General features: G+C 36.4%; 1 protein-coding gene across 2 annotated transcripts in view; it reads right to left on the bottom strand.

Annotated features, from left to right (window-relative positions):
- LOC121408430 (E3 ubiquitin-protein ligase HERC2-like) overlaps nucleotides 1-24683 on the bottom strand; it is a 73697-nt gene extending 49014 nt beyond the window's left edge. The window contains exons 1-15 of one of the 2 annotated variants that reach the window (XM_041599909.1): nucleotides 24397-24683; nucleotides 23252-23490; nucleotides 17557-17674; nucleotides 9716-9907; nucleotides 9043-9265; nucleotides 8135-8395; nucleotides 6953-7244; nucleotides 6233-6397; nucleotides 5511-5720; nucleotides 4742-4893; nucleotides 4205-4362; nucleotides 3763-3876; nucleotides 3224-3395; nucleotides 1313-1595; nucleotides 510-710 (exon numbers count right to left, since the gene is read on the bottom strand). In XM_041599909.1, the coding sequence (XP_041455843.1) occupies nucleotides 510-710; nucleotides 1313-1595; nucleotides 3224-3395; nucleotides 3763-3876; nucleotides 4205-4362; nucleotides 4742-4893; nucleotides 5511-5720; nucleotides 6233-6397; nucleotides 6953-7244; nucleotides 8135-8395; nucleotides 9043-9265; nucleotides 9716-9907; nucleotides 17557-17674; nucleotides 23252-23371 (2661 nt within the window). In that variant the 5' untranslated portion in view covers nucleotides 23372-23490; nucleotides 24397-24683. The remainder of the gene's footprint in view (nucleotides 1-509; nucleotides 711-1312; nucleotides 1596-3223; nucleotides 3396-3762; nucleotides 3877-4204; nucleotides 4363-4741; nucleotides 4894-5510; nucleotides 5721-6232; nucleotides 6398-6952; nucleotides 7245-8134; nucleotides 8396-9042; nucleotides 9266-9715; nucleotides 9908-17556; nucleotides 17675-23251; nucleotides 23491-24396) is intronic. The other variant, XM_041599916.1, reaches the window with a different exon arrangement.

Genomic DNA, 24683 nt, shown 5'->3' with positions numbered 1-24683 from the left:
AAACATATACATGTACTAAGGTGTGGGAAATGAGGTCAAGGGTGACCAATCTCTAAAGTGTCAAAGATAACCCCTGTAAGTTCCAAGAGTCTTGCCAAGTGAATTCAATTTGGATTATAAAATGGAGTAATGACAGAAGATATTGTTCTATAGCAATTACCCATGGACCAAAATGAATCTATTATTCAAGTTTGGTTTCAACTTTTCATACATCAGTCCTGCTGCATGAATACAAATCATCAATATCTTGGTCTGAAAAATCTCATATTGATGAATGCCACATCACTTTATCATATTGTATTCTAAAATACAAACAAATTAACATTTCAATGAAAATATTTTTGCAAACACATTTCAAGTCAATGATCCTTTTCTCTCAATGTGAACTTTTATTCAAATTTACTTTTTGAAAGTTAGAAATTAAACAAAACAATTTGCTCTGGTCATGTGAGAGAAAATTCAGGCTATTTTTCCAGAAGGAAGTTACATCTGTTATTTTTTGTTTATACCTGGAGCCGTAAGAGATTCAGAGCAGCTACAACCATACATTCCTTCTCCTGTGGAGGGGGCCAGTCTCCTGATCCTTCTATACCCTCACAAACTCTCTGTAGGAGCAAGTCTAGCTTCTCAAAGGTAGTCCGAGTAACATCAACACTGAATGGTACATGAAGACCAACTGACCAGTGGGCACTAGATGTCCAAGCAAAAGTCTGAAAATACAATAATAAAACAGAAATAAAGATAGCCTTAGATACATATAAAATGTATCATAGCACACTATTAGAACCTGACAACAGTGAAATATATCTTTCTCATGATTACATATGGAGTAAAGGACAATTACTAATACTCTCCATACCAGTGAGAAAAGTAAATCAAAGATCAATCACTTGTATTGAATAATATAATTCATCTGTTTGATATATTGACAATGTTATAAACTATAAACATCAAACCCCCTATATAGAAGACTTTTCTAAAATAATTTGTCTGTTTTCTAATTCATATAGATTCATCAATTCATCATAGCTCAAGTCTAAGTCTAAATGGAGAAAGATAAGAATCGGATTAACAAAAGTTTGAATATTTTATGTATTTTATGGAATTGTCCATATACCATTATCAGGCCCGGATCCATGGGGGACCCCCGTTCAAAAAAAAAAAGAGGGAGGAAGAGGGGAAGAGGAAAAGAAAAAAAGAGGAGAGGGGGAAAAGAAGAGAAGAAAATAGAGAGAGGAATTAAGAGGGGAGAAAGACAATCTCTCTTAGGAGGGGATTGTATTGTCTTTTTTTAAGTGATAAGCGAATTTACCTGAGCAACTCCACAAGCCAATCCGCAAAGCTTCTTTCCTTCCATGCATTCAATGAGAGTAGGTTCACCCTTGCTGGATTTCAATGCAGCCTCACCCAGCCCTAACTGACCCTGATCGTTACGTCCCCAGCAGAAGAACTCTCCAGACTCTGCTATGGCCACTGTATGGCAACCTGCTGATTGGATGTCAACAATCTTCTTTCCTCGCAACGCTTCGATCATCTTTGGAAATCTCTGGTGTTCCTCAGACCCATGGCCAAGTCTGTGCAAATCACCTTTGCCCCTTTAAAAACAAATATAAATATTAAATGTTGATCATTTCTAAGCTAAGTATAGCAATTTATATCACAAAAGAAAGCAAACAGTCCCTTCCATTACAAGGGAAAAAGAATCGCTTGGGCAGGCTAATAATCAAAATTGGATAAAGGAGTGGGACATATATTTTTGCTTTCAATTTTATATATTCAGGTTCTCTAATCTGTCGAATAGAAGTATCTAAAAGAGTCAGTGCATGAAACGAATGATGAAAGTCTTCAATTGTTCATTGTACGATTTACTGGCTCTCACTTACACTGTGTTCAATCTAATGCACCTAAATTCAAGTTCATGAAATGTTAAAATGCACTCATATGGCCACTGCACAACTTACAGTTGGTCCATGATCCAATTTTAGAACAAATCGCATTTCACTCATTTTCAGAAAATGTTAATTAAAAGATTCTATTTGAGGTTCAAATTAACTGAAAGAATACTAATAAAACAATTTTGGATGACTGCAAGCCTTTACTTTGGATTAAAGGCCAAATTAGTTTCAAATCATAGCCAATCGTACAAATGCTATGACGTCTTTATGACTAGATATTAAATATACTTTTATCCTAATAAGGATGATAACATAGTCACAGATGTGATTATAGATATTCATACAAAGATTTAGAACATTACACAATAAATATTCCATGTCTAAATATTAGCACCAAATTTCACAAGTTTTATTCCAAATCGGGTAGCAGACAGATTGTACGCTGTGCAGCGGCCTATATGCATGCGCCATTATAGGGTGACTTCCCACGTATGCACAATACCAGTCTTAGTGTTGCTAACGACTGCTGTCCATGAGTAGTACTTTGAAACAGTGACTATTAAATCATGCTCATGCTTTTCCAATCTTAGTAACACTGATTATATCTACATAGATTCCACATAGGGCCTTGACAAAGTGGCCCATATTCTGATGTTGAGTTTAATTCAAACTCTTGTCTAAAATTGTGGTTTAACTATGGACAGCCAATAGTGACAAAAATCTCTTACAGTCAAGATTCATCTTATCAGTTCATTATTATTATTATTATTATTTATTTGGCGTCACCTGTGCCTGGGAGGCGAAAAGCGAACTGAATCACTGTGACCCGCAGGTCTCTCCTCCTGATATAACTGATTGGGGGGAATGCAGGTGGACCACTACACCAGAGTTCCCCCTACTCTTATACGAATAGTGCAATAGGTTCTTAACGTGCAAAGGTGGTGACTCTCCTCTACACGGGGCCTCCATTTAACGTCCTATCCGAGGGACGGAGTGTTTTCCATTGTAACATAGCCTGCTTCTATGATACATGGGAGAGACGTTTACACACAACGCACTGGCTTCAGTCATCCGCCCGGGGTGGACTCGAACCCACGATCTTTGGTTCGACGGGCAGACGCGTTACCGTCTGAGCCAACACCGCTCTTGACTATCAAATTATTCTCAACTGTCTGGCAAGGATAGAAAATATAACTGTCTTCACCAATTAGGAAAGAGCACAGTAAATATAAGAAACATACCATGTGAACAAATTTTGACATGTTCGGCTTTCAATAAAGTTAACAAAGAGTTAGTCCACTGAACCAGTGTTCAGGATAGTGACTTACCAGGTATAGACTGTTCCAGCTTTGGTGAGTATGACTGAGTACTGATTTCCACAGCAGGCTTTGATAGCATGTTGTCCTTGTAGTTTATCAACCAGTTTAGGAACCTTGCATCCATCACTACCACCTCGTCCTAGCTTACCATAGTCACCATTTCCAAAGGAGTATAGTAATCCTACAGAAAGATCTCAAATGTAACAGTTCTATATTCATACGTCTTTTGTGGGATATGTTGCTCCAGTGACATATTATCCTGAGGACAACATCAAATTCTAACCAAGTCTAGTACTAGATCATAAACCTTACTGTAAACCCAACGGACACCAGTACAAAGTCTCCATAAAATCCTCAACACATTGAATTTAAGTAAAGGGGCACTCACAGTATATTTAAGCAATCATAAAAGCAATTACACATTATGTCATCAACATTATCCTTTGGATTCAGGAAAATTAATAAATGAAAATGTGCATTTCATTCATGGAACTTGAAAATATACAATATAAGCTGCAAAGCTGACACTAAAAATTAGTGTAACTTACCAGTATCTGTAACAGCAAGAGTCTGACCATCGTTACTTCCTAGAGCAATGTGAACAATCTTCTGTTCCTTTAACCCATTGACAAGTTTGGGAGTAAGGTGATCTTCACTGTTACCTAAAATGAAACAAATACAAGCAATGTGAACCATCTTCTGCTTTCCGAAAAGAACTTTTATATGAAGCATCATTCCAACTAAAAAAAAATCACAGCGATCAAGTAAGAAAACCAAAGTATACAACTTTACTATTGGTTAGGATTATTGAGCAGATTTATTGGATTTAATAGGGTTAACAATAAACTTTATGACAGGCTTCAAATCATATATTCCATTGGGGAGAGGGTCTCAAGGGGGGGAGGGGGCATCATGGCCCCAGTCCTCAATAAATCTCAAATAGCCCAGTCCTTTCAAGGTTAATAGCAGCTATTATGTAATCCAACTTACCATGTCCTAATCTGCCGTAGATACCCCTTCCCCATGTATACACTTCTCCATTAGATGTCAATACAGCACTGTATGAACTCCCGCAGGCTATCTGAACAACATGTTGACCAGTAATCTTTGATGGTAAACCAGGAACTAGGGTGGGATCTTCTTTAGCACTGCAGAGTGATAACAGTTCCACAAAAATTTATATCAATTTATGATGGAAAAATGATCATCAAATTATTACTTTATTGACCAAGAACCACATATATGCAATTTCGCAGGACACAAGAAAAACTCATTTATATGATAAACAACGAATGCAAATTCTTTACAATAACTACATTTTGAATTTTCAACCCTAGTGCTTTATTTTATGTCATTTACATTTTTCTAAACTTCCAAAAAAAATGCTAAAAAATAAAATGTCACATTAGCTTTAACTTTGTTCTTGTAAATTAATATGTAGCATGGGAGAAATGGTACAAGAGAAAATCTATCTATGAACTTCAGCTTATAGAATTCATGGGACACCAGCATAGACTGTCACATTACCTCAAATTTCCTAGACCTAATCTTCCTCCTTCACCATTACCCCATGCATAGACTTCCCAGTCGGCTGTTAGAGCTAGATAATGCTTGCCCTCAGGATGTGCTGCAATCTGTATCACATCCTTGTTGGATAAACCATCTACTAGATGAAATCCCTATGAAGGCAGAAAGGAAGTCAAGAATGTAATTATTATAATTATCATTGTATAAATAATCAAAGATTGTCATCATTAATAATTGTCATTATTATTCTCCGAGAATCAATTCAGCACACAAGAAGTTGATATGAAAATTTGATTTAGTCCAAGGATAGGTGCAACATGGAATAATTTTCCAAAATTAGTCAGCTCAGCACCATTCCTTCAAATATAAGTTACACAAGCACTGGTCATTCTAACACACAATATTATCAAAATATCTTGCTATGCATCCATCAACTATGTATGCACGATGTTCTAGTAGAAGCAAGAAAATTAGGAGACTGTTAACAAAGGTTCAACACTTAAAGAGGCAGTTGGACGGATGACACTGTGCCATGCTGAGATGGAAAAAGAGTTAGTTTTTACTTGCACATGGGGCACTTTTACCTTAATATGTACATACACCTGTAACCTCAACAGTATATTACCGAAGGTCAATAATGCAGCATGGCACACTAGTTTTCCAGCACTGCACAAAGTGCAATATACTCTATACAGATTCTGTACTACACCCAGAAGAAGAAGAAAACTGTTACTCTTATTTCAACTCAATCTATCAATCACTGACTCACCGGAGGTTCGTTGTTGAAATGCTGTATGTAGACCTTGCTGGTTCTAGTCAGGACAATGAGACATCTCTCAGAGCAGGCCATCTGAACCACACCAAACTCACTGAGAGACTCTAGCATACAGGGGCTAGCACAGGTAGGGTTACTACCAGACATCTTGAATGGCAGTAAACCCCATCCCCACACCTCTTGACCTTGAGGAATCAGAGGACCCTTCAAAAAGAAATGTAGAAAATGGATTACAAAACGAAATGAGACTACAAACATTAAATATCATGATGTGTGGGAACAAAATATCAAACATTAGCTAGATATACAATAAAAGTTGTCATTAAATGCAAAAAATGCAGACCTTGCAGCAGAGTATGGAAAAGGTATAACTTATAATAACACTAGGACATCAATACACACAGTCAAGATTTTTTTTACAAATTTGAATTCATCTATACAGTGATCACTTATCAATACAGCTTCTGGGCATAACAAATTGTTAAGAGACAAAACTACAAAATAAAGCAAAGTTATGCTACATGTATGCCTACTCATATCAAGGCACAATGTCTATTCCTCTTCTATTGCAAGAGCTTTGAAAAGCTTTTCAAAATCTAGACTTTGACAAGGAACTTTTTTGTGAACAGAATGTTTTTTGCCAATATCAAACTGTGTGTATTAAATTCACTTTTGACAAGTTTTTGAAACCCTACCCGGATAGATTATTGACTGACCTTCTGAGTGAGTGGAGGAGGCATGTATGGAGCAGCTAGTCTATCTAGGTGAGACATGATGATGACTGCAGCCTGCTGGAAGTCAATAGAAGCATCCTCATCATCAGGAATCTCAAGATAACGCAGGAAACACTCTGTCGGACTAGGTGTCATACCAAGAGGAGCCTAGGATATAAACAGATAGAGACCATGGATGTAAACACAGATACAAGATATGAGGTAAGATATAGAAAGAATGAGAGAAATAATACTTATTTGAATTATATCAAGCTGAGCTCGGGTGTTCACAGTGTAAGAAGAAATTAACGGGCAATAGTAAGCATTTCCATCAGATATGGACGTTTGAACCCCTATTTGTTGGACATATTTGAAATGATTTGCCTCTTTTTTTTCTGGTTCATATGAAAAGATGTAATGCTCTCATATCATTATGACTTGAGCAATTCATCATGGATTGAAGTAAGAATGGAGAAAACTAGGGGGCCTGAAGTACAAGATTTGATTATAGTATTTTATAGGATTGCGAAAAAAAATACAATTAATGCAAATACACAGAATTGAAGAAATGCATTTTTTGTTTTGTCTTGATGGACAAATCTCATAAGTCACTGTCAAGATTTCTGGAGGAAAATTCCATTTCCAAGGCCCTCCTAAACTAAAGCTCTCTCAACCCCTATAGATCTTTCAAAGAGTATGAAAAGATAAGATGAGCAGACTCACCTCTGGACTTCCACTGACCGCTTCAATGAGGAACCTTCCCTTAGGACTTGGTACATTCTCAAACCTCTTGAGGAGAGGTACCATAGGTGCAGTAGTACCTTGAGGACTGTTCCTGTTATCGGGTTCTTGACGTCCCTTGTCCCATAGCTGAAGTAGGAGGAGTGTGGCATCCAGGAGATGGCCAAGGGTGCCACGTTGGACAGCAAGCTCTAGAAGAAGGGCTAGGGCACTATGCTGGTCTGCAACTGGGATGGTGTCCACTCCTTTGGCACTGGCGCAAGCATTCAGGTCACTGAAGATTGATGTGTAAATGAGATTCCACAATTATATTACAATCACCACAGGATTCTAACTTTAATACTACCTAAGACATTAGGTTTTATTTGGTCAACATAATCCTTAGCCTCATCCTCTTTTCTCTCAACTACCAGTTAACATTAAAATTGTGATGAAAATGATTTTTACGGCATAGTTTACTTTCAAGAAAATTTCAAGCTCATCAATATATCAACAATTTTCATCCCTTTTCATTAATCAAAACTGTGGTTGAGGAGAGAAAACAATTCATAGTTGGCTGATCCTAGCCAATATTTGAAACAAGTCTTAATTATTAACCAGGTAGTGATACCACCAAAGATGCAGGAAAAGAATAAGAAAAATAATTTAAAAATAACCTATATTTTAATTGAAAAAAAAGTAGAATCATGGAGTTGAAGATGAATAGACTGAAAGTCTAAATCTCTGCATATCCCTTCTTGAGTTTTAAGTCGCACACCTTACGACTGTTTGCGATCCGATTTTAGAACAAATCGCATTTTGCTCATTTTCTGAAAATATGAATGGAATGTATCATTTTATTTGAGGTTAAAATTCATTGAAAGAATACTAATATAACCATTTTGAAAGACCGCAAGCCTTTATTTTGGAGTAAAGGCCAAATTACTTTCAAATCGTAGCCAATCGTATGATTGCTATGAGGTCATTACGACTCGATATCAAATTCGCTTTTATTCTAAGAATGATGATAGCATAGTCAAAGATTTGAACGTAGGTATTCGTACGATGATTTAGAACATTACTCAGTAAGATATTCCAAGTCTCAATATTAGCATCAAATTCTACGTTTTATTCTGAAATAAGTCACAGACCAATCGTAAGGTGTGCCGTCGCCTTTAAACTCACCCGACAACAACTGATTTGAGGAAGTTGGTTGCTTTCTCCACCACCTCCACCCAAACACTTGACATAGATGATTCATCAAAGAGAGTAGCCTCTGGGAGTGACTGAAGAGCTTCCAATGCATCACGTAGTAGCTCTGAACACAGGTCAGAATCTTCTCCTGATCTCCAAGCACGACGCAGGAAGGCAAAGGCAAAGGATAGAGCTGTCCTGGCACCAACCCTGGCTAGAGATGCAGTGGCACGTTCCTTCAGTTTCTTGACGCTGCAGAGATATGAATCGTCAAAGTGATTTTAATGAAGTTTAATGAGGTCATTTCATTTAAAATCCAACTGATACTTTCTATTTCTTCTTCAGAACCCCCTTCTATCCAAACTATCGCAAAGAGTTTATTACCCTCTTTTTTTAATGGAAGGACAACATACATTTCAAATGTAAAACATTCAGTACATACAGACCATTTGCACCAATTTACCTCATGATTTTAAGCTGCATGTATGCAATGATGTGTGAAATTATTCTCTTAAATAGCCAAGATACAAAACAATTACTAAGCTAACAACAACAAAGATACTTCCTTAGAATTTATAAGCATCTGCTAGATTTCTAGGATTATCATTAATCAATGTTGCCTCTCACAATGGATGTAATACGCTTCAAAATATATCAATATATGGTGGTTATGGTGGCTGAGAAGTGAAGTGCCCAGCACATGAACAGGTCAAGGGCTAGAGGTCAATCCCCAGTCAAATTACCCAATGACCTTTGCTGCCATCCAGCCAGGCACATGGCATACTAGAATGGAGAAGGGTAAAAATGAAATATTATATGTTATACAGGGTCTGGTGGAAGACCAACTAATAATTAATGCTGATCTTGATACTCTGGGTAAAAATTATTAATATCATTACCTCTTAGTTTGTTCAACCTCTTTGGTTGTCTCTTCCTGTATTTTACCAATAATAGTAGCCTTCTGTTCTGGACTCTGCCTTGCGAGTGCTAAGAAGTATCTCTCTAAGATGACAAGTCTCTGACGTAATCTGACTGATGATAGGGTGGACAATGCAGCCTGAGCTAGAAGGTCTCTTTGCTCAGTGATCAGAGATGTCAAACAATTCCTCAACTCACCCACATCTATCAAACCAATAAACAAACATTTCATAAATATTAAGAGTTTGAAATGGAAGGAGGACTTCACATGAATTATACACAATGCCTTCACAAATTATTTTCAAACGATTAAGAAAAGATTCTTATTATCAAATACAATTCACCTCAGAATCAGAATTGCCATCATGGACTCTTTAGAGATAATAATTGTATCACCTGACACCTGGCCAATGAAGGACAATGTATATATGTAGGGTGAGGGAAAAATTTTAGTAGATTACAAGGCTTAAAATAATAGAATTATATAATTTTCATACAATTTTCTTCTGAACATGTGAAATTAGTGCTGAACAGGCCAGTATACAAGGAAAGAATGTGTTCTATACACAAGGCCTTTGTAATGAAGACAATCAACAGCTTCCACATGACACTGACTATAAACACAATGACACTGTTTTCTTAAATCTAATGTACCTGGCTGAGTTCCCCATGTCCAAGACTCAATAAAGCTGGTAGAATGAAGGGCATCTTTGGTATCTGTGTGCTTCTCTTCATCATCTAGTTTCTGACAGGAGGAACAGTTGCACCCCTTGGTTGGCCCACATCGTCCCTCACAACAGGTGCATGTCAAAACCCTACGGCCACAGTAGTACTTCCCTGTCTCACCTTTATCAAAAGAAAAGAAAATGTATTTTAAAAAAGGAGAAAGAAAAGCAAATGTTTGTTTGCATGATTTCCATATACTTTGTACATGGATCACCTCATTCCAGAAGACAGAAACTGGTCTACATGTTTAAATTGCTCTAAATCTACTACATGTACATCATACATAAAGTAAATATGCATGGTTCGAATCCCAGCCATTGCGTAATTTCCTTTAGCAAGAAACTGATCCACAATGTGCTGCACTCAACACAGGTGAAGTAAATGGGTACCAGTAGGAAGTACATGTACATGTAATTCCTTAAAAAGCTGTGTGCGCTATGAACGCATAGCTTAGCAGGGTAATATAGCAGCGCCTTGAGCACCTAACAAGGTGGTTATGTGCGCAATATAAATATCCTATATTATTATTATTATTCACTTTCCCTTGTAGCCCACCCTCAGATGATTCAGATCAGAGAATATCATTAATTTTTGTCTCAAGGCACTGGTTATTACTTGTAAAATGAACTGCCCCTCTATTAAAGAATTCACAATGAAAATCATTGCCAACATCAACCATTGTTATCATAATTGTAATTTATATCACATCATCATCATCATTTTCTAGACCATCATCCTAATCATCACCAAGATCACCATCATGCCTATCATGATATTATCTCCATCACCACCACTACCACCACCACCATCATCATCATAACCATTGTTGTGGTATTTTTCTCTCACTCAACTCTCTTTATTCAGAGCATTAAAACTACATGTATTATTCTTCACAATGAAACCATATAAAGTCATGTACACTGAAACCTCAACAATGCATGGACATTGAACATTGAACCTACATGTACATGTACTGCATTCACATTATTTTAAAAATATGGAAATTTATCATCCACATGCACATGTACATACATGTATAGGATGATACCACCTTTGGGCCTGTAATGTGTTTATCACAAAATACTCTGATGTCCTGAAACTGGAATCCAGCTTTGCATTAATGTCCCTATTATCACATGTAGTATAAACTTAACATTATTGGTAGTAGACAGAAGGTAGTAACAGGAAGAATCGATGGGTGATGCCATGTAGGCCTACATTTTATTGAATCCCAGTTTATAATTTGTAGGGCATGTACACATTGTTTTTTATACAAAGATCTAATACTCACTCTACTATTCATGAAACTGATGCACCTTCAGTTCTCTTAGTACTTTGATCATTATTGTTTAAAATTGTTACATATACATTAAATAATTGAACTGTGCTCCTGTAAGATGATATCTCTAGTTCTCTACAGATAAAGAAACCATAATTGTAACTACATGTAACAGCTGGCAAATAAACATTGACAATGTATTGCATGTACTTGTACACTGTATGTGTTGAGAATTTTGAAAATGAAATGCTTTATACTATTTATATTAAGGTTTTGTTTTTATGCTTCCTTAATACATTTTTTCTATTATGATTATGAACATGAGACGTTGGTAATTCCAATAATTACTGTGTACACTGTACATGTAAGTTTATGTGATGCAATTACAAAAACATTCCATGCCTACATGTACGTACATGCAGTATTAATAGAGAGATTTCGATTGTCTGCGACTGCAACGTATTCCTAGTTCACCGGAAGTGGTGACACCGCTCGTTCAGTATCACGTTCGTACATTGATGAAAACAGTTTCGATTTAAGTCGACGTACCCATACCACGCCACAGCATATACCAGCGTGATAGCGAGCGGGCCGTGGGCCGATGCTTGGCCGGAGAATCAGGCGTAGCATCACGCTACGAACCAGTGGGGCGACTGTGGGTGCAACATTTGCACTCTTGCGCAAAAAGCCGAAAAAACACGGTTGTTTGGAAATAAAACATCAATTACCTATCGGATATGTAGTGTCTGAAAACAGGAAACACTAAATGTAATGGAAAAGCTGGTAACAAGCAGTAATTTGCAGTTTACCAGCCCTGCTGAATCAACAAAACTCGAGTGTTGATGCGGCTTCATTCATTTTTGCCAAGCTGGGATGACGTCATCATGTACGAACTAGCGCTCGTTCGAGCACTATGACACCGAACGTCAAAACCCTCAAATACGAGTCACAGATTTGGTCAGTGAACGAGAAGGATCGTCACAGATTACTTCGCGCATGCGCAGTGCTCCCAAAATTCCTTAATCTCGTACGTCCACATGGCACGTCACAGAAGACGAAAGGTCTCAATTAGTACAAAATGATTCAATCTGTTGAATTTGTACTTACCGTACATGTAGAAGACGAAAATAATATGGGTCTACAGCTAGGGCATTCTTTATTCTGGTCACAGCTCCCCCCCCCCCCATGTGTCATGTGACATGTACATGTACATCAATATCATTGAGCACTCTTGAATGTATTATTCATGTTGGCTTACATTACAGAATTAGTTTCTGACTCATTTCATAAAGGCTTGTACAGTGTACAAGCTTCACACATTATACTACAGTATTTCAACACTGCATTTATCCATGCCATCTGTTTGTTTTGGGTTTTTTCTGTTAAATCTTGTCTAATGTTTACAAGTTGGGGGAAAAATATTTGTTACATGTGCAGTGTAGATGAAATTGAAAATAAAGATCAACTTCTTCATAAGATAAAAACAGCATTGTTGGTACCTATTTCAGAAAACCAAATTCATGATACATTAAAGATTGAGCCCTGTGCAATAGCAATTGATCATAGATCAAATGTTCCTGATTGATTTGCAATGGCTACAATGTACAATCAATCATGGAAATCAAGTGTGAAAATACAATCACTTGCTCAGTTCAGTCCAATGGTGCTAAGCATTCAAGGGTACCAAGTTTTCACTCACATTGGAAAGGGCAATATCACAACGTCTCAAAGGAATCCTAATTGAATACACTTGTCTTTATCAAAGACTTATCACAAAAATTTGCTCTGGACAAGAGGATATTGATGATAAATTCTTACTCCTCAGATTAAGTTGTTAAAATAACAGTGCAGTATAAAAACTAATATTAACCTAAACGGAACTGATGATCAACAACACAACGAGTTATCATCTGGGATAGGTTTAAAAGGACTATCAATAGTGTGGGACTCTGCTTCATTATAAACAGCTTAGGAAAGGTGGAAGTATGTAGTCATATCATTTGAAAAAAAAAACAGTTGAATCAAAATGAAAATTGTAGCAACTAATTAATTTGCAAATTACATGGACACTGTAGTTTGTTGGTCAAACTAACCATTTAGACATTGACAACTGATTTTTTTTTCATTTAAAGAAGTCTAGTGGGCAGCGAAAACCAGATAATTCACAAAATGCATTTTGACCAAGTGACAGAGAAATTATGACAATTGCTAAAACAGCAACTCAATGCCTCAAAATCAGTGGTACAGGTATAAACCCACCGCCTGACAGCCATGGGCCGTGTATACTACATTATCGGGCTTCACATTCTGACCTAATAATGTAACTTCAAAATACATAACATGCATGTCTACAGTATAGCCAAGATGTACTTATATAGTACTGTACATGTAAACAAGACTAATGCATGGGAAAAGGGAATCCCCTACTTTGTCAACATGTTGTGCAATTACACTGGCATACTATATCCAATGTGCACAATGCCACACAAAGAACACACACACAGATTTTAGGTATTTTGCAATAGCTCAACTCCATAATCTTCCAAGAGGCAGTATTGTACAAAATAGAGAGACATTCTGTATGTACATTCATAGTAGTGCTGAACATAATAACCTCTTTATCACTAGTCTTTATAGCAACATAAACCTTTCTATCGTTGTCGATAATTAGGCCTATAGGGACATAAGAAATTTCCCGCGATTGCGGAAAATGGACAGAATTCACAGAAACAGCCTTTTGAAAGTGGCTTTTAAACCGGGGGGGGGGGGGGCCCACTTACATTGACGAGTGGATACCATGCGCGACCAAAATAACACGTAAAAAGGATGTCTTTTTCATGATAGGGCACGTTACGTACGTAACGTGATAAGGGTGTCAAAAACACAAAAATAATGAAAAAAGGGTAACTATTTTGTTAGAAAAATTACGTGTTTAGGGTCGAATTTGCGGGGATGATAAAACAATTCAAAATGTTTTATAAAGGATGTCCCTTTTGCCCCCAACACTTCGTGCCCCCAACACTTCGTGTTTAGAGTCCAATTTGCGTGAGGTGTAGAAGGTGGGGTCATACTAACCCAAATAAGGTAAAGCTGACGACCGAAGGACACGTAACATTAAAACATTCCTGTACTTGTTTAGGGATTCATTTCAGGGAATATTTGCCAAGAGTATCGTTTTGTTTCCAATACTCGTTAAAAGGGTAGGGTTTCACATGCCAATACTTGTTAAGGGGTGCATTTTCAGAATATGGAAATTACGTGTTCGAGACTCCATGGTCGCGCATGGTATCCACTCGTGAATGGAAGTGGCATCCCCCCCCCCCCGGCTTTTAAACCAACAAGTGGAATGCCTCTGGCCGTCTCATCTGCATCACGCGATTCAACATAGCAGCATTGCTGACTTTGAAAACTACATGTACTATAACTCGCACAAGATGTTCAGTGATACTTGGTTACTCTCATTTCCACGTTTTATGAACTAGACCAATACACTTACAGAGATAGGATGGTAATTCAACAAATACCCCCAATGTGGCCAAAATTCATTGACCTCACATGACCTTTGACCTTGATCATGTGACCTGAAACTTGCACAGGATATTCAGTGATACTTGATTACTCTTATGTCCAAGTTTCAAAAGTCAGATCAATAAACTTGCAAAGTTATGATGGTAATTCAACAGATAACCCATTTAGCCAAAGTTCATTGACCTTTGACCTTGGTCATGTGACCTAAAATGTGCACAGGATGTTCAGTGATACTTGATTACACTTATGTCCAAGATTTATGAACTAGACCAACATACTTTCAAAGTTATGATGGTAATTCAACAAATACCCCCAATTCGGCCAAAGTTCATTGACCCTACATGTAAATGACCTTTGACCTTGATCATGTGACCTGAAACTTGCACAGGATGTTCAGTGATACTTACATGTAATTACTATTATGTATAAGTTTCATGAATCAGATCCAAAAACTTTTAAAGTTTTGATTATAATTCAACAGATACCCACAAATCGGCGAAAGTTCATTGACCTTAAATGACCTTTGACCTTGGTCATGTGACATAAAAATCATGCAGGACGTTTGGTGATACATGATTGACCTTATGTCCAAGTTTAATGAACTAGGTCCATATATTTTCTAAGTTATGACATTTCAAAAACTTAACCTAGGTTAAGATTTCGATGTTGATTCCCCCAACATGGTCTAAGTTCATTGACCCTAAATGACCTTTGACCTTGGTCATGTGACATGAAACTCTAATAGGATGTTCAGTAATACTTGATTAACCTTATGGCCAAGTTTTATTAACTAGGTCCATATACTTTCTAAGTTATGACATCATTTCAAAAACTTAACCTCAGGTTAAGATTTGACGTTGACGCTGCCGCAGGTGAGACAAAAATTACGAAAAACATACTTTCATCAAAATCACAGAACAACAACAGGAATTACTACAAAATCTCAACAAAATATGAATACAATTTACTAGCCACAAAACACAGTCTCACTTCGCTATAATCATGACAATCCAAACATCGTGACTGCACTCGATCGTATCAAAAACATTCACAAGCTGCCTGCCATCTACAAGTATGTACATTGTACAGCGCGATATCAAAATGGTGGATAGGCAAAAGTCGTTCACTGCTCAGAGCAATGTCCAAAAAGCCCTAAAACTGTTGAAAAAACTTCAACCCTAAAATAATGCTAATGACGTGAAAGGTGAGGAAATATTTATGCTAAATATGTTTGTTAAAAGATGTTATGTAATCGTTTACATTTGATGAACATGGATTTTAAATTGTTCTTGGTACAGTGGCAGATACAATTTTGACCAACTCGAGTATTATGACATCGCGAAATCAATGCATATCGATTACATGTATGTTCTTTAGTCGATAGTTATCGATATTGGTAAGATGTTCTTAGCGATATATCGACAGAGAATTTTCTTACTAATAACAGCACTAATTCAAGGCCCTATTTTCTTTTGTTTTAATATGGTGCATAAAAATGTGATTCATTTTATACAATGTTATAGACAACCAGCTTTTATTTCCTCCATTGTGCCTCAAAAGCAAATAATAAAAGGCCTCCTGGGTCAAATCACCTTCAGTAGGCAGGGCAAAGAGCCTGACTGTTTTACATGTATATCAAAGACATGGAGCAGAACCTCTTATTTTTTCAGGGTACAGCTAGGACATACTGTACATGAGGAAATCAGGGGAGCGTTTCATCAACATTTTCGTCCGACAAGTTGTCAGATCTGACTGACATCTTTCCTTAATTTTGATTGGCTGAGAGTCACTGTTTCTATGGAAACTGTCGGATAAAACAGGACTTGTCGGATAAAACTTCTGACAAATCCTTTCATGAAACGCTCCCCAGGTGATTTTTTCCCAATGACAGCCCAAATCGCCACTAAAATTTCCCCTAAATGCATGCTTTGGGGAGACAATTCTATCTAGAGACAAAAACAATATTCAAGATAAAAAAAAATCACTACTATATTATATTGGATGGTTCAGAATGGAATACCAGAAATATTCAAAGAGTTTGGATCGAAGATGAGTGGAATATTGGCCCTAACAAGTGGAATATTTCTGGTATTTCATGAAAATAAAGCCATCCAATATAATTATCATCATCTACACAACCCCCCCCCAAAAAAAAGAGGGAGAAATTGGATTTAACAAGTCATATCACTTAAATTACATTATGACATCATCACTTTAGGATCAATTTTGGTCACTGACATGCGACTTACATGTACATATAGTTCATTACTTACATGACGTCATTGAGCACAATTGTGATCTATGCTGTGCGTCACGTTGCTTTCATTGTTGTTATATATTTCATACATTCGCGCATACACACTAGACTGTTGAATATGGTCTTATACTCAATGGTAAACTTTGTACAGGAGCCTATGGGATATTCGTCAGATTTCGGTCATTTTAGGGATACCCTCTGATACTGCACAAGCAATTGATGCAGACCAAACTATGTTTTAATGTATGGCTAAAACGCTCTATATAGATGATAACTTACAGCCCCCAAATTCTGCCCTAATGTGGATAAGATAGCCCCTAAAAATAGAAATTATTTCCTACTCTGACAGGATATGATAAACCATTACTTCCATTCCTTTTCATGTAACTTTGTATTCAAAGACCTAACTCAAAGAAATCAAACCTTTTTATTGAAACTAATAATAAAGTTCATGGGACCGTTTCATCAACATTTTTGTCTGACAAGATGTCAAATCTGACAACTTCCCTTGATTCTGATCGGCTGAGAGGCACTGTTACTATGGTAACTGTCGGATAAAATGGGACTTGTGGGATAAAATGTCTGACAAGTCCTTTCATGAAACGCTCTCCTGATCTCATTTTTTGAATACTTTATTGCTAAAATACAAGTGAAATATCAACAAAATTATTTTATAAGTCATTAGGAGAAATAAAGACAATGTACCTTTTCTTGCAGGAAAACCAGCTGAGTTGATGATGCTGTCTGATAATCCTACTGTCACTTCACCTTCTCGTACTAACTCATTCCATAGATGACTCAAAGATACATTACCAAACGCTCCCTAGAAGAAATTGACAAAATAAGAAGTAATGAATAATAGAATATTTTCAGAGTATAATACCACAAAGACAAAGAATAATGATGTACAGGTTGTATGTACCCTGTCTATACACATTTACACTTTATCCAATTAAAGGTGCAAATGTTGCTACACATTTATACATGAACATGACCATGGTGGTGGCATGAATTGGGTAAATCCAGCAGTGTTTTCTTAAACTTTTTATAACACATATTTTACAGTGATTTTGAAGATACATGTACATGTAGCACCCTATATGAAAAATACCATATTGCATTAAGCAGGGCTCATAAATTACAAAAAAGCATAGTTATAAAAACAAATTGAATTTACATAAATGTGTGTGACCATGTTCTTTGTTATGTAATCATAGACAATTGATGAATGAAGATGTTTTAGTCCAATATATTTAATGCTTATTTGCCACTAAATTTTGAGAGCTCGAGGGCAATTTCTGAGAGGCGTTAATAATGGGCTACAAACCCCCCCCCCCCCCTGCCACACTGTAGATCTACGTGAAGATGGAAGTGTGGTACTTCAAGGTATGTTCGAGGTGTCAACATAATGTATTGATGTTGATAAGAGGAAAAAGTTAACCACTTTTGGCATCAAGATCCAATTCACAAAAGTATACCAGCATGCACTACCCCCCCAGCCCCCTCCCCTCCCCCACCACCTCTCCTTCAAAATAAAGTTTGTACAGACTTGTATAGTTGTTTGGAACTTCATTTTGCCTGGGTACAGAAAAGTATTGATGATAAATTGTTTCCTTTCTCTGTTAATCCTCTAAATCAGTCCTTAACTTCCTACTGATCTCCAAGGTTAAGAACCCCTCTCTGTCCATGTTCACCTATAATTAGATGACTCTTGAGTGACAAGTATTACTCGTGCTATTTATACAAGACTAAAGAGCTGAATATGTTACCTATGCATTATGTGTACATTTCATTATGTGTGCATGTCATCATGTACTAAAAAAGCAAAGTGTGTTAGAATAATACAATTTACATGAAGGAAATATACATGTAGATTACAAGGTTACCCTTTAAAAAAATAAAATCCATTTTCTGATACTTCTCTTTCCAATACTCTTTGATGTTTTCTTCTCAATATTTGACCGAACAATTGAGAATATGCTGCCAAACAATATACTTGCATATTAGTAGAAATACTTTCAATTGATACCGATTGGAAATGGTGCTCTTTGTGACTGAATCACTGTTTAATCATATTTTGACAATGATAAGAACATGATACAAATATTTTCTATAGCATTTTATTATATATTACAATACATATGATATGAGCATAAAATAATACAGATTATCACCCGTTTCAGACATCTGAGCTGGTCATTTACAAAACCGTATTGCCCTACATTTTCTGAATATCGGGAAGGGTAGGTATATTGTTTGTCTTTTCCTCGGTCTCAGTGCGCATATATACTTTGCATGCAGAGACGAAGCAAAATATACCTTTGTATTTTCCCTGGTCTCACATCCGGGAATTTGTGGATGCGTATAAAGAGATACGCTTCATAAGGATCCGCCCACCAACAATATACGTCATAATAAAGACAACGCTGAATCCGAGCGCTTGCAAGTACGTCATAATGGTAAAGTGCAGAGCCTAGACCGATATTTACATGACACAACAGAACTCTATTTTTAAAAGAAATATCCCCATTATCATGATTTTGCTCTAGATATCTGATTTGGATGATAATAAAAATAATGACTGGCTCTTCTTTCGGGGAACATCAAATATATTGCCCTTAAATGACCCATATTGCCCTCGTCTAAAGACTCGGGCCAATATGATTCATTTGCTGGCAATATATTTGATGTTCCCCTCAAGGCCAGTCAATATTATATAAATATATCCCTTCAAACTTGTATGGGGAATACCCAATAGGATAAAGTAGCATTTTCAAACAATGCCCATGGACCCATAGAACTATCATTAGTTTTCCACGCAATATATACACGTAGAACATGTACAATGACCAGGTAAAAAACTATTTTTTAAACTGGAGCTAATATTAGCCAGTATTTAAAGGTCAAGTCCACCCCAGAAAATTGTTGAGTTGAATGGATAGAGAAAAATCAAACAAACATAATGCTGCAAATTTCATCAAAAGTGGATGTAAAATAAGAAAGTTATGACATCTTTAAGTTTCGCTTATTTTCACAAAACAGTTAAATGCACAACTCATTGATATGCAAATGAGAGAGTCAATGATCTCCACCACTCACTATTTCTTTTCTTTTTTTTTTGTTTGAATAATACAATATTTCAATTTTTACAAATTTGTCAATAAGGACCAACTTAACTTAACAATAAAATGTTAAAATAATGGTAATTCCACATGATCAGGGAGAAATAAAACTTTGTTTCACTAGACAAGAAGGAGAAAATTTGAATATTTCATATAATAAAATACAAAAGAAATAGTGAGTGGGTGACGTCATCAGTCTGCCAATTTGCATACCGACCAGGCTGTGCATTTAACTGTTTTGTGAAATTAAGTGAAACTTTAAAATGTCATCTAACTTTCTTATTTTTCATCTGATTTTGATGAAATTTTCAGTGTTTTGCTTGTTTGATATTTCTCCTTCTTTTCAAATCAACTTTTTGTTGGGGTGGACTTGTCCTTTAAACACCTTTACATGTACAAGTATCTGGGGGTTTATATATGGCAGTGTATCCTATTGCCGGACACCTTTATTTCAGTGCTTTAGAAATGACAACTAGAGGAAATACAATCAAGAAAAATTATCACTTGCTATTGCAAATACTCTGAAAATTATGAATATGATGAAATCATTTTATATTTTCCAACCGTTTTCTTTGCACTGCACTTGCCGCATACCCCTCCGTGAAAAACAATTATTTTACATCATAATTCCGGACGCGCGCTGGATTGGTAAAAATATTCTTGATTATAATGATGCAAGAAAGATTTGGTGTGATTTTTTTCATGATACATCATATCATGAGTAAATTCTAAGTTTTTGGTTGCTTTCTTATATCGATTCTGAGCAGATCTTTGAACTAAATTTGTGTTTGCAAACTAAGTTTTTTTTTATTGCGCGTTCGATATGGCACTTATATTAATTCTCGTTCATATCGTGACCCTTCTATCGGTGCGCCGTCGACGGCTCTCTATCACGGTAAACTTCTCGCATGCACGGCCGGAGTACCGCGGGTACCTTGAGAATTAGCCGTCGCGATCACAGCTGTGATCGATGGAGCGGGCTCCGCGGACGAGACTGAAATTCGGAAAATCAGGTCCGTATTTCCATCAGAAAATAGATTAATTGGGATCAATTGTTAATGCAAAGCTATGTTATATGATATTTTAAGCATTTTCTGTCATTTTAGAGAAAAATAAGGTAAAAGTTGGATTTTTTCGCCTTGTTATTGCAATCTTGTTCTTTGAATTGATCTGTGAAATTGAACTGCGGAAGTCATACGGTACGAAATTGATTTCGTATGCGGTAATATGCGCGTCCGGTAATATGATAGTGTCCGGTAATACAATACGTGACTGTACATATTACAAACATTTTTTACATTTGTCTACCATCTCTATCATAAACCATCATTTGCTAGAATGAGTGCTACCACAATGGTTTATCAAAACAAATAAGGTCATGCGTCATGAGGTCACCCCCTTTTGCGTTACATGGTGATTTTCGCTTTCTCGACGCACTTTCAACTTTAAAAACATTTATCTGACAAAGTATACGCCCTATGATAGCAAAAGTATACATTTTCTGAAAGGAAATTGCACAAGGAATCCAAATTTGCACTCAAAATAGCATTAGGTGTAAGGCAATAGTTTTACATTGACTTGAATAGGGAAATTCTGATTTTTTTTTAATCTCATGGTTTTTGTCATAAAATTTTGTGTAGTCCCCTTATGACAAAAATAATGCTATATTATGACAGAACACATTCAGACCTTTCTAACAATATATAATTGTGTAGGGTTCATGTTCAATTAATGATCTGAAAATTGACACCGACTTTAGCCCTCCAAAATCATGTGTTTCAGGAATCGTATACTATATATCAGGTGTTATGATGCTTGCAATACCAACATTTGTTGGGTTTTCTTTGCCTTGTACATCAGAATTTATAAGTTATTAATATTAACATTTTAAAAGGAATTGATGGTACATGTACATGTACATGTAGGTACATGTACATAAACAATCCAAAGGAAAAGTAACAATTGAAATGTAAGTTACACAATTTGCTTACCGATTCTCTTATTACAATGATCTGCAAAGTGATGATGGCATGCAAGAGACAATGTCTATAGGTTCAGGAGTAAAGACTGAAACAAGTTTGCAGATGCTGTATCTACAAACATGACTACTGCAGCTTCATGAAAGAAATTTCTAAAGTGCAATTGCACACATTATATCCACATAGTCTGTGTTTGATAGTTTAAAGCCATGGCAGGTTTTGATGAGTTCAATGCCAAAATACAGTATGCAGTCCTTTGGTATGATAGCATTTGAGGTAGGATTAGCTTTATAGTGATGTGGATTGCCTGCATCTTGTTCATAGTAATATCCTGTTACTTATTGTTTTATGTCAGTGTGTGTATTTAGTGAAATATGTATACATGCATGTGTAATAAGACATCAGTTAAGATGTACAAACTTGGTGCTTTTAAGAAAATAATGCTAAAACTTCTAAAATTTGTAACACATTTTCTGGATGTTTGAAGGTCATTGACCTTTGTCAGTTAATAATTTGGATGATTTGCCTTAATACTGAGTAGTATTTTCATCCCCTCAGAATTGTAGAAGGTGTTTTTTTGTAATTGATGCAGTTTAGTGCTAACAATAAGTGTCATTCAAATATGTGTCAATCAGGAAGAAATGTCAAAATTAAGACATTGCAAATTTATCAGATTTTTATGTTTCAACCTTATCACACAGGTTTATGACATGGCCAAACCTACTCTTCAATCATTAGACAGTAAAGTAGAGTATGTTAGCTTTAATTTGATACCAACTTTGTAGGTTTAGGCCAAGTTTTGACAAAAATATTGATGTTTCCCCCAAAATTGCACCAAAAATTGCATTTTCCCATTGACTTTGTACAGGCGGCGCCGCTTCCAGCACCACCCCTCATCACCTCTGGTGTCCTGACTTTTGAGAGCTATAAAGTCTACAGAAATGAAACTTTCCAGGCTATTATTAATTCAGCTCTAAAATGATACTAAATTTGTTGGAATAGCCTTTTGAAAATAATTACGAATTACTATAGCACAAAGCCAAAGTGTGTAACAGCACCACCCTTTTGGGGGATCTAGCTCATGACGCATGACCATAAGCAATGGTTGATTTTTTTTCACATTTTTTCAACTGGTACGAAATAAAAGATTCAGACATTCAAAGCACACAAAAATGCTACTGAAGAAAAAAAATTGTTATTTTTTAAAATAGATTTCAAAATCCACATCAAAACTGCGGATCCAGGGAGAAAAATTATCCTGATTAGTGTACGCCATTCTATTTCAAAACTTTAACTTACTTGAATATCAATTTTGAGCCACTTGGAGTCGAGACGAGGCTGCGTTCTTAACCGGATGCCATGACGGCTCATCTTCAGATCATTGGCCCGCCCTGTTTTCTCTTTCTGTTTTTCCTTCATTGGGAATGCCTCCGTTCTACATGTAGTGCACACAAATCCAGTTCATGGTTAAAATGAAAGAATATCCTCTCTCACACACAAGTGGTCACTCTTATTAATGTTGGACAGCTTGGTGAAGTCTGGAAAAATAATAAAATGAGCATCATATTTTAACTAAACTTTTAAAAATCCTGCAATTCAATGTTGATTTTTTTATTGAATACGTTTTTGTAGAAAATTGTTCTTTTATAAATAATATCACACCATCCCCATTCCCCAGCATTACATTTAAAATAGAGCAGCACTGTCAAACTCAAAGTGATCAAGGAATACAGCCCACTTGAGAGAAAATATCAAAACGATCGCGATCGTGAGCAGTCAGTGTACGAGGAGAGAAATTTTAAAAAAAAAATGTTAAAAAACTCCTTGAAACAGACGGCTACCAGCAGTCTAACTGTACCAACTGCGTTGGCTCAACTCACCAATTACAAAGGCTGAAATTCTATAGATCTGTACAGGGACTCAATTACCACATATTTATGTGTTAAGTTCGGATATAAAACCAAGGAATTGGAAGTCGCGCGACAGCCAAAGTAATTACTGTTTTTCACCCGCCTTTGATGCATTTCTGGCCAAAATGGACTAGGCCTAATAATCATTATTTCAGTTCTTTTAATTTAACTTCTGGTACATTTGTGAAATAAAGACAAAAATCAAGGAGAGAGGAGAGAAATAATTATTTTAGAAAATGTTTAAAAACTCCTTGAAAGTACGCTACAGACTACGGTACATGTACAGACGGCCGCCAGCTGTTTAAATGTAGGACCATCGTCCGATTTTCGTTAAAATTCAAACATTAATATTCCAGGAAAATAATGTATGACTTTCTCAATTTTCGGGAAATTTGTTGGATCTGTGCACGTCAAAACAAAAGCGCATGCCAGCCTTGGCTATGGCATGATATTGATACATCACACAGGCATAGCGCCAGGCCCAGGGTCATACACAAACAAGTCACATAGTCATAGACACCGACGCTCACTCACCTTGTTCATTGATGAGTGCACTCACCCGACGTCGACTATGTACCGGTACCGTACTCCGTAGTGTGAGTAACTTAGCTCTTGAACTTGAAATCTGTCTCCTGCTAATTTAATCACGTTTGTTGAATGATGTGGACCTTCTAAACACAGTCTGCCGCACAGTCACATTTGTCTGATTCAGACAGTTATGAATCTTAATTTGCCAGAGAGTGGAATTTAGCCTAGCTTTCATGTGCGGCCATATCTCGAAATAACAATTAAAAAACCCATGGCATACCGTATAAAACAGA

The sequence above is a fragment of the Lytechinus variegatus genome, chromosome 1, assembly GCF_018143015.1.
Source record: "Lytechinus variegatus isolate NC3 chromosome 1, Lvar_3.0, whole genome shotgun sequence".
Classification (NCBI taxonomy): Eukaryota; Metazoa; Echinodermata; class Echinoidea; order Temnopleuroida; family Toxopneustidae; genus Lytechinus; species Lytechinus variegatus.
This window is presented reverse-complemented; position numbering and strand designations above follow the sequence as displayed.